Below are 10,576 nucleotides of genomic sequence, written 5' to 3'. Positions count from 1 at the left end.
AGGGAGCCCGGAAGCTTGCCTACACAAACCAGATTTATTGGTGTCGCTCCAGTGCTTCGTGGACTGTTACCCATCAAAAGCAGCACTGAAATTGGCACTCTTCGCAGAAAAGGAAGGGATCCACCCCAAAACACTAAATGTCAGGAAACTTTTGTGACACAGGATGAAGAAACACATGCTGCCGCTGCAGTTCAAAATGTTCCTGCTCAGAAGATAACCGGGAGGCAGCACGGCTGGGCTGGGCTGGGCTGCTGGTCCGCACCTTCCACCGGCGCCAGGACCACACAAAACCTGCAGAGCCCTTGCTTCGAGTGCTCCCCGAGGGGTGGCCGGAGGCCAAATGACTAACCACCCAGCACTCACCACCGTTCCCAGAAAGTCTGGCTACCTGGAAAGCCTCGAGGTTAAGAGGCGGATTTCAGGAAATAACGGAATTGGGGAGAAAAGGAGAGGAGCAGAAGTCAGACCTCCACCTTCGCAAGTTAATTTTAATATGGTCAGACAAAGAGGTCCAGGCAAAGAGCCACAGTAAACTGAAGCAGCACAACCGGTGAGGTGAAATAACCATCTGGATTATGAAAATATTAATAGAGGGTATAAAGTAGCCAATTCAGTTATGGGCACAGGTTATTTGTCTCTCCAAAGAAAAGCAGAGGTCCTTCACGAATAGAAGGGCTTTCACAATATGAAAGTAATCATCAAAATAGCCACTAAAAAAAAAAATCATTGCTTCATGCTGTTTATCATTGTTTGTTTCCTCCGGGAAGGCCAGCAGGCGCAGCTTAGATGTCTAAGCAGAAATTTTTAACTAATTAGAGTCCCTGGAATGACAAGTTAAAGCCACAGCAGGGCCCATCCAGCCCCCTTCTTTCCAGGTGCAGGGAAGCCAATACCCAGCACTGCTACTGCAGGAACTGTTTTGTTGCCCAGAGTTAATAAAGATAGCACAGTACTTTCTGCAAGGAAAAAAAAACCTTCTTTCTGTAATTTCTGAAGGGCAGGTCGCCCTAACTGTATTCTCATAGGGAAAATGGATTGAGCCCTATACAATCACGACCACAAAATCACAGGGAACTTAATGCTGGGGTTTTTTAATTATTACAGTCCAAATAGGTCTGAAAGTGTGATGAAAAAAGTGGTGCTTATGCTGGTTTGGCTTCATAGCAATGCATGAAGTAGCATCTACAAAGGCATGAGTCCGTATGCAGGAGCTGATTTATTTCCTGATTTTTGTGAAGTGAGAAAAAGGCGACGTTCAGCATCACCTTCCCCTGCTCCCATTGAAGTCTTTCATACAGTACCCTTACCTATCATCTGAGGGGTGATGCGTCTTAAAAGAGAAAATTATTTGTTTCTAGTGCTTAGCAGCACTAGGTACTGAAGTAAGACCAAAAAAAAAGGTTGTAAATAGTCTGGATAAAATTAAATGCCTCATTCCATTATGCAGTTGTTGCCCAATATCTGTAAGTCCTCTTACTACTGGACAGTTGGAGAATATGACATTGCTATAAAAAAGGGTTGGAGAAAACCTGGATTTCTGGTGGAAAAAAAATAAGCGAACGTATTTGAAAAAAAAAAAAAAAGTGCCTCCTTCAGCTCATAAAGATGCAAAAAGGAGAAAAAAACCCAAAACCATGGGAGGGAGAAGGGGAAGGTCCAGCTTGCTTTCTTGTGCCCCTGGCCGAGTAGGTGGCAGGGTGAGGTCCCATCCACAGCCCCACCGCCTGCCCACTGCCCAGCCGCCAGCCTGCCGCTCCCGCCCAGCATGGCAGGAACGGGAGGAGTTGTCTCCCAATGGAGAAGGAAGCGACCTGGTGAACCAATAACCCCTTTCATCTCTGTTTACTCATCTTCTGTTTGTTTTTAAATGGCTGCCAAAAGAAAAAAAAAAAAAAAAAAAAGGCAGGAGGCATCTCTGGGGCGGGGTGGGGGGTGGGGAATAAGTGTTTTGCAGTGGAAAAGGGTAAAAGAAAACACATACTTCGCATTTTTGCAGTGAAGAGTGAATGCCCTTCTTCTCAGAGGAAACGGCTGAGGTGTCCCTGAAAATCAGAGGCTCCCCAGGTTTTCCCAGGGAAGCCACAGCCCTCTGACAAGGACCAGGGCAGCCTGCTGCCCCGCCACCCCATGGCAAGCCCCACAGTAGGGTGCCCCAGGATGGGATGGGGGCACCCCGGGGCTGGGGACCACTGGAACAAGTGGCGGTGGTTTGGGGGGCAGAGAAAGGGACCTCAAACTGGGGGCATGGCTGGGCGCTGTGCAGGACAGGGTGGGTTCTCAGCCCTGCCCCAGCCCTGCATGGGGGTGGGAGCTCAGGAGCAGGGATGCTTCTTGTGGGGTTTGCCAAGTCAAAGGTGGTGGAAAGAAGAAACACCTACGGGAAGCAGGAAGCTTTCACGAACTTTTCCTGGCATCTCCGCAAGTTTATTTTATAGGGGATTTCCACTTGATGCAACATTTTGGGTTTTAGCATGTACTCTACTATACCAGTCTACAAAACTAGCTCTTGAGTGGCAGAAATAAAAGCAAAGTTAGGTGAAGTGTGTATAAAAATAACTGCAGAGTTGTCTTCCCATCTTAGGTGCACCTATGCCAACCAAGACAGACAGCCATATGGACACTTAACGTGCACTTAGGAGATTTCTATGGAGACATCAGTGTTTCTTCTTTCCCAGAAGAGAGGGAGGCTTCAGGAGGTTTCAGCCTTTCAGGGAGGTCAGTGATTCAAATTTGATCCCCACACTTACTGCTCAAAGCCCATGGCTTGCTCCAGAGGCTGCCAGAAGGCAGCGAAAGAGTTACCTCTGGAGCAACAGCCCCAGGTGATGAAGTGGATAAGCATGCACTCCATTCAGCTGCTGGGAGCACTGCCTGACCTTGGGCCATGGCAGAGGAAAGGCCTCCCGCTCCTGGGAACAAAGGGCAAGGGAAGGAGGGTGGCTCAAGAGTCCTGCTGCCCTACATGTGAGCCCGGGGAGGGCATCTGGGCCGTACCTTGGCCCTGCTTGGCAAGTGGCAGGAGCTGCCCACTGCAACGCACCCACTGCAGAAAGTGAATCCATACGTTGCCCAGGCCCACCTTCTGTTTTAACACAGGAAAAGAGTTTTGGGTTTATTTTTTGGTTTTTTACTTGCCTCATTATCTCTGAGAGCACAGACTTGAAGGTGTAGTTTATACTGGGCTGGACTGTGGCATATGAACAAACAAGAGTCCACTTAGGCAAAGGTGTTGGGCTTTTAAAATTATTTTTCAAAAGGCACAGCTGGAGCTACCTAAATGCAAATGCTCTAGGAGGAGAAACATGAAATGCTGAGGGCTGAGCCTTTTCAAGCCTAATTATTGGACACCTCCCACCTGTAGCCCTGTTGTGGTGAAGCACGTGCTGAAGCGGTAGGAGTCAGGGCTACAAACATCTCAATTTATGACAAGCTCAGCGACTCCTGGTGCCATTAATTTCCGCACAGTCCAATGTCTTCTCCTCCCACCTGAGGAGAGGATGTGATTGTGCGGGGACCGCGGCTGTGCCGTAACACCCTGCACACACACACACACAGGGTGTCCTCTGCCGCTTTAGGGGCAAATTAGACATGGGGAGCGGGTGGCAGCGGCAGGGCAGGTACCACGCTGCAGGCGAACCATTGCCCCAGGAGGGCGAGCGGGTGGCTGGGTGTCCCCGGAGCAGCGTTCCATCCTGCTGAGAGCGGTTGCCCTGCCAGCAGGATGGACAAGCAGGGCTTGGCCCAGGCATAGAAGGAAAGGATCCAGGAGCTCTGTTGACATAACAAGCCACTAGAGAGCACTCTCAAATGTATTTATACCCTTTGCCTAAGCGCTAGTTCATAAAAACACGCGGTTGCCATGGCCTGGTTTACAGCACATCTAAAAAGAGAGCTCCCAAACATACCAGGTTTTCTGAGGCCACCGCAAAGGCCTCCCTTGTGCGGCGCCTTTCCCACCCCCCGGGACTCCGGCACAGGGCAGCACCCACTGGCTCCACACACCCCTCTTGCCCCGCACTGCTCCCTGGTTACAAGTAAGTGTCAGAAACAACATTAAAAAAAATGTAAAAAATAACACTGCGCTTGGGCAACTAGCTTTTTCCAAGTTTTCTTTTTTTATATACAAAAAAGTGCAAGAAGTATTTAAAGCTCCCAGTTTCCTTATACTTAGTGCCAGAAATAAAAAAAAAAAAATATGTAAAAATGGCAACAGGTTAGTTCAGCAGCTATCAACAAAAGCACCATGCAGGTGATCTGCCAGGAAAAAATATCTTGGAAAAAAAAGTGATGGAAGTGGGTTTGAAAAAAAATAATGATCACACATTCTTCATTAAAACACTTTTAATACTACACAAATTACAGTATCACCTTTTAAAAAGTTTAAAAAGGATTATTAACAGCAGCACTGTTGCAGCTAAAGCACTTCAAAATAATTAAAAAAAAAAGAAAAAAGTTTGTAGCCCAGGAAGTAGTAAACTAGTATAAAGGAAGAGTCCTCCAGAGCTTTACTGTAACTCAGTAAAGCAACCAAAAGGAAAAAAGCAACACTGAATGTGAGAAAAATTAGTTATGTATGAACACCCTCAGATTTTAATTTTTTTCTTCTTTTTTTTTTTTTTTTTTTTTTTTGTTTCCTTTAGCAGTTCTGAAGTTTTATGGTGCAGATTAGACTTGGCCGGGGTCTGGGGGCTGAACATCAGCCAAGCGAGCGTAGCCACCACAAGCCATTTCTCTTCCAGCTACGCTGTTCCCAGGCCACCGCCTGGCATCACTGGCCAGGGAGTTTCCATCCTCTCCAGGAGTCCCAGAGCCACGGGAGCGGGGCAGCCGGCAGGGCGGAGGAGGAAGGTGCGCTTCCTTACAGGCCTCTCCACCCAGTCACACCAACATCCCCAAAACAAGGGTATGCTTTGTCAGGAGCAGGTCTCGCCCTTGGCAGGCTCAGAGCTGGGCCACCTGATAACACAAAAGGGGAGGCCTTTTTAGGGAGGCTTTGGGGTTTCAGTTTTGCTTCTTTTTTTAAGAGTAGGGATACCACCTTAATCAAAAACATGAGCTTCATCCCACGTGAGGTATTATGCCAAGCAACTTTGAAGAACTTGTTACCATCTATCAGCTCAAAATCCATTTTTTTTAATAAAGTGCCTAAATACACATTTACACAGATCATAGTGGTTCCAAAGAATCCTTTACAGTTGGTTTTTTTTATATATAGGTATATATATAAGTATATATATATAATGTGCGTTTTCTTCAAATTGGCTAAATGTGTTTACATAAGACACCAATCTTGACTATAGGTATAAGTTTTAAAGCGTAATATTGACTCAATGAATTTGTTTATCATGCAAGTCTTATCTAATATTACATCGACCTGTATTATGGAACACAATGTAGTGGGTGTGCTCATTAAACACTTCATAAAAAATTACTGTGCATGTGCAGTTCTGATCTTCAAATACTAATAATGACCATTTCTTTTTTCTAAAAAAAAAAAAAAAGAAAAAAAAAGTAGTCTTCCAAAAAAGATCTACTCTGCATTAAATTGCAGTCTGAACATTATCACAATAAGAACAGTTTACTAAAAAGCACCCAAAATTTTTCAAATTATAGTTGGCTGAACAGATTTTTCCTCCTCCTCCTCTTCCGATACTGAAAGTGTTTATTAGCCCATCCCCAGGAAGGGACGACCTCGCCACCCTTTTGCTCAGCAACAACCGCTTATAACCAAGTTATAAACACTTCAACAGAAGGGCTCGTACTGCTGCAGCGTTGCCAACGAACTATAAACAGCACAAAAACATCACTATAAGACTCGAACTATTTCTAGTAACCAATGATTTATTGATTTTAGAAGTCTGCTTGGTGATGCAGAAGCGTGATCAAAAGAAGTGGCTTTACAAAAGAGTTCTCCAAAGTAGCTTAAAAGGCAGGGCCAGGGCCATTATGTGCAGCCCTAATTGCTTTCATTTCAACCAGTTTATATTTTCATTTTCAAAGAATAGCAGTAGGTTTGTTTCAAGCACACGTAATATGGAAATTACAGGTTTCCTCCACCCACATTTGGGTTGTCACTGATATGCCCGCGAGCAATCTGGCAGAGCCTCAGTCACCGCTGTCACTGTACCACACCGTACCTGCCACTACTTGGAAATACCGGGTCAGCGATAGTAACAATAGCAACAGCACTAGAGGTGACTGATAAGCAAACTCAAAGTCCACCTGCACTATCTGAAAATTAAAGTAAAATTAAAAAAAAAAAAAACAAACAAAAAAAACAGTCTCTCCCCCACCTCCCCAGCTTTGTCCAAAGACACAGAAGCCCCAGGAGTGACGCTGACTTCTGAGATGGCAGTGCTACGTTGGCGCCTTCACCAATCGTATAATTAAGTTTGTTATCAAAATTCCACGTTATGGTATGTAATTGGTGAATAAGTGCAGTTTTGTAATCTTACAACTGATCACGTGAACTGCGGTCAACTTTGCCTTAAAAAAAAACAAAAAACCAACCACCAAACCAAAAACAAACAAACCCAGAAATCCCTAACTCAACAGCGCCTCTCGGACACCTCTCCACATCCTACTCTGGAGGCTCAACTTCCCTTGAGAAACACAGAGGAATCTGGGACTGGATCTGGCGGATCTGCCATCGCAACCCGAGCCGCGCGTTTCTGGGAGAAAGCCCTCCTGCTTCCTAAGCTCGCCTGGCCGGCGGGGTGGCGCAGGGCATCCCCGCCTTGGCTAGCCACTCTTCTCCCCAACCGCCTCAGACCAAGCCTGCATGCGACCAGCTCTACAGGACAGGGGCCAGGAATAAGGAATCACAGACAGTAAGGCAATCTTTACAATGTCAGAAAGTGTATTTGGCATTTAAAAAAAAAAGAAAGAAAAGAAAAGAAAAACAAAACAAAAAAAAAGAAACAAGTGCATACAAATACAGCTAGAAGCATTTCTGGTTTGCCAAGTGCTCTCTAAAAAAAGCAGCGCAAGTCACAGCCTACATTGAACAGTAACTGTCACCAGGGAAGCACAACAAATAGTTGCTATAACAAAAGGGCAAAAAGAAAAAACGAAAAACAAAACGGAAAAACAAAACCAAAAAAAAAAAAAAAGGAGAAGAATTAGCAGAAATGCCTTTATAATAAGTACATACCTTTCGTCTTCAAAAAATATAGAAACACAATGTATTCAAAAAAATCAAAATTATACAGCCATGTTTATGAAGTCTACATTTCCCTTGTCTTGGAGATATATATATATTTATATATATATATTTATAGATATATACAGAATTCGAGCAGTTCGAGTTCAAGGTGACGTCGGGCGGCGAGAGCGGGCGAGTCACGAGTCCCTCTCCTTTTTCACTTTCACATCTCCGGCCAGGATGGTGGCGATCTCCCCCTGCATGAAGGCCCAGGGGACGTTGGAGCCGACCAGGGGACACTTCTCCCCGCTGGGACAATACACCTCCCCGCTGGCTCCCTGCTGCTTGATGCTCTGCCGGGAGCAGGGGAAGCAGAACTTGTGGGAGGGGACGGAGGGGCACTGCACGAAGTGGGTGTCCTCCAGGCGCTCGTGGCAGAGGGTACAACACAACGGGACGCTGGCGGCGAGGGACGAGTCCGGCAGGCTGGCGGGGTGGACGGGCTCCAGCCCGCCCGCCGCGTTGGCCCCCTGGCCCGGCACCTCCCTGCCGGGGCCCAGCCTTCTTTGGTTCATGGCAGAGGGCGAGGGGGGGCTGCTGCTGTTCCTCCGCGTGGTGGAGTGGACCTGGTTGGCGTCTTTGGAGGCGTGGTTGCCCCCGGCATTGTCCGCCACCAAAATGAGGGCGGCCATGGGGGACTGGCCGTTCTGGGCCGCCTCGGGCGGCGTGGTCCGGTTGGAGTGGGGCGAGGCGGTGGGCGGCGGGGGCGACATGAAGGGGGTGGCCGTCAGCGGCAGCTTCATCCCTTCCGACGAGGTGGGCAGCCAGGGCTGCACCTCCCCGTTGATCTTCGGGGGTCCCGCCTCGCCCTCCGGCTCGGGGGAAGGTTTCCTCTTCCGGGCGGCCCGGGCCCCTGCAGAGGCAGAGGGGAGGAGGAGGAGGAGGACGGTGAGAAAGCAGCACAGTCGCAACGCACCGCCGAGCACGGGGGGGGGCGGGGGTGTCACCGCCGTGCAACCGCAGGAACGGGTGGCCGCGGCCACCCCCCCGGCCACCCAGACCGTCGGGCCGCCGCCTCGGGCGCTCGAAGCCGCCCGGAATCCCCCGCCCCGCACGCCGGGAGAGCCCCCCGCCACCCCCTCCCCCATCCTGCCCTGCCCTGCCCGCCGCCCCCCGGCCCCCGCGCCGCCTCACCTGGCTTGGCCACGGCGCCGTTGGTCTCGTAGCCCAGCAGCCTGCCGCCCGCCATGCCCGGCTCCTTCTTGAACTTGCTGTCGAAGGGAGGCACGGCGTGGCCGCCGTGCTGGTGCAGGGCCAGCAGCGTGTCCCGCACCGTCTTGGGCTTGGCCAGCCACTCCTGCTCGCCGCCTGCCCGGCCCTTGCCCTCGGCGGCCAGCTCCGCCGCCGCCGCCGCCGGCAGGCTCTCGGCCGAGCCCCGCTTCTCCTTGGCGCCGCCGTCGTGCTCCCCCGCCGCGCCGCCGCCGCCGCCCGAGGAGGAGGAGGAGGAGGAGACGGAACCGGGGCGCTTGTGCCCCAGCTCGCCGGGCTGCCCCGCCGCCTGCCCCGCCGCCTGCGCCGCCGCCGCCGGCTGCTGGGGGACGGGCACGGCCATCGGGGCGGGCGCGGCGGAGATGGCGGCCAGCGAGGCGGCGGCGGCGGCGGCGGCGCGGCTGCCCAGGCCGCCGATGGCGGCGGGGAGCCCGGCGCCGTTCACCAGCGGCACCAGGGTGGGCGGCACGGCGTGCGTCCGCCGCGGGTTGGGGCTCTGCCGGTTGAGCTCGGGCGGCTCCTCAGGTTTGGGGAAGCCGTTGGGCACCAGGATGCCGTTGACCTGCCGGCCGCCGCCGTACTCGGCGCCCAGGCGGGGCGGCGGCCGCTCGGCCGCCAGCGAGTAGCGCTCCAGGGGCTGCGGCGGGGGCCGCGCCGCCGCCTCCGCCGCCGCCGCGGGGTGGCCGAGCTGCTGCTGCTGCGCCAGAAGCTCCTTGGCGGAGAGCGGCGGCTGCTTGGCGTGGGGCGGCGGCGGGGCCCGGCCCTCGGGGAAGCAGCCGTGCGCCCGCTTCAGCTGCCGCGCCGTGTCGATGACGAACTCCACGCGGTCGGCGCCCTCGTAGTTGACGCAGCCCCGGCAGACGGGCTCGGTGAAGTCCCAGATCATGGCCCAGGGCATGCGGGGCAGGTCGCACAGGTAGCACGACTGCCTGCGGGAAGCAGCCGCCACCGCCGCCGACGACATGTCCCGGCCCCGGGGCAGCGGCGAGCGCCCCCCGCTCCGGCTCCGGCCGCCGCCTCCTCCGCCCCTCGCCACCGGAGTCCCGACGGGGAGGCTCGGGCGCCGCGGCCGCAGCGGGACCTTCCGCCGGGCCCCCTCCCCCTCGCCTTCCTCTTCCGTGCGCCGGAGCGGGGCGCGGCGGGCGCCCCGGCAGGCAGAGCCGCTGCGGGGGACGCCGCTCCCCTCGCCGTCTCCGCCGGCGGCGCTCACAGGGCGGCGGGGACGCGCATCTCCGCGGCGCGGCTGGCGCAGGGCTGCGGCCGCTGCCGCCCGCACGGCTCCCCCGCTCGCTGGCTACTACGGGGCGGCGCGGGGCGGCGGGGGCCGGCGCGGCGGGGCGGGCGGGGCGGGGACTGCCGCGGGGGCCGGGGCCGGGGCCGGGGCTGGCGGCGGCGCCGTGCCGTGCCGGGCTCCAGCCGCCACCGCCGCCTCTGCGCGCCGCCGCCTCGATTCTTCGACAGTGCCGGCCGCGCCTGCGCGATGGGCGCCCCCGCCCCGCCGCCGCCGCCGCCGCGATCCCGGCCCCGGCTCCGGCCCCTGCCCGCGCCCCCGCCGCCGGCACCGGGGGTTCCTCCTGCCGCCGGGGGGCCGCCGCGCCCCCGCCCCGTCTCGCCCTCGGGGAGGGCTGTGGGAGCGGAGGGGGACAAGGCGAGGGGCGGGGGGTGCGCTGCAGCTCCCGCCTTCTTTTCTGTGAGGATGTTTATTATTACTGGGTTTATTACTGTTTCCTGCGCCGCCGAGGGGCTTTGCCGAAACCTGCCGCCCGTGGACGCGGAGACGCGCGGGGCGCCTCCCGCAGTGCGGGGCGCGGTGTCCCCCCGCCCCGCTCGGCCGGTCACCTTGGGCACGGCCCGGCGACCCGCGGCTGCCAGCCACCCCCCGCCCGGCCGGTCAGCGCCACCCCCGGGCAGGGGCCGGCGCCCTTCCGCGCCGCTGCCCGGCTTTGTTCTCCCCGCCGGGGCAGGAGGCACCATGATAAATAAATACAACGATTACTTTTTTTTTTTTTTTTAAAAAAACCCTGTTGTCATTGTGCACAGGAAATACGACGTTCTAGATTTCCTGTCATTCTCAACCACAAACCAGCGGTTCTCTAATGCAGATTAGCAAAATTCACACAGACTAAGCAAACGCCGTCTCCTCCCCGAAAAAGAATAAACCTG

At 54.3% G+C, this 10,576-nt stretch overlaps 1 protein-coding gene across 2 annotated transcripts; it reads right to left on the bottom strand.

The window, feature by feature from the left end:
- Window positions 1-4,323: 4,323 nt before the first annotated feature.
- IRF2BP2 (interferon regulatory factor 2 binding protein 2) lies at window positions 4,324-9,729 on the bottom strand. Of its 2 annotated transcripts, XR_012622488.1 has the most exons (3): window positions 8,339-9,729; window positions 7,154-8,057; window positions 4,324-4,956 (listed from the first exon to the last, which is right to left on the bottom strand). XR_012622488.1 is itself a non-coding variant. In XM_074818453.1 (2 exons), the coding sequence occupies exons 1-2, from the start codon at window positions 9,375-9,377 to the stop codon at window positions 7,342-7,344; spliced, it is 1,755 nt and encodes a 584-aa protein (XP_074674554.1). In that variant the 5' UTR covers window positions 9,378-9,729; the 3' UTR covers window positions 5,113-7,341. The 2 variants fall into 2 exon arrangements, 1 of the variants encoding a protein (XP_074674554.1); XM_074818453.1 differs by lacking the exon at window positions 4,324-4,956 and having other exon boundaries at window positions 5,113-8,057.
- Window positions 9,730-10,576: the final 847 nt, after the last annotated feature.

Source organism: Strix aluco, chromosome 3, assembly GCF_031877795.1.
Source record: "Strix aluco isolate bStrAlu1 chromosome 3, bStrAlu1.hap1, whole genome shotgun sequence".
Classification (NCBI taxonomy): Eukaryota; Metazoa; Chordata; class Aves; order Strigiformes; family Strigidae; genus Strix; species Strix aluco.
This window is presented reverse-complemented; position numbering and strand designations above follow the sequence as displayed.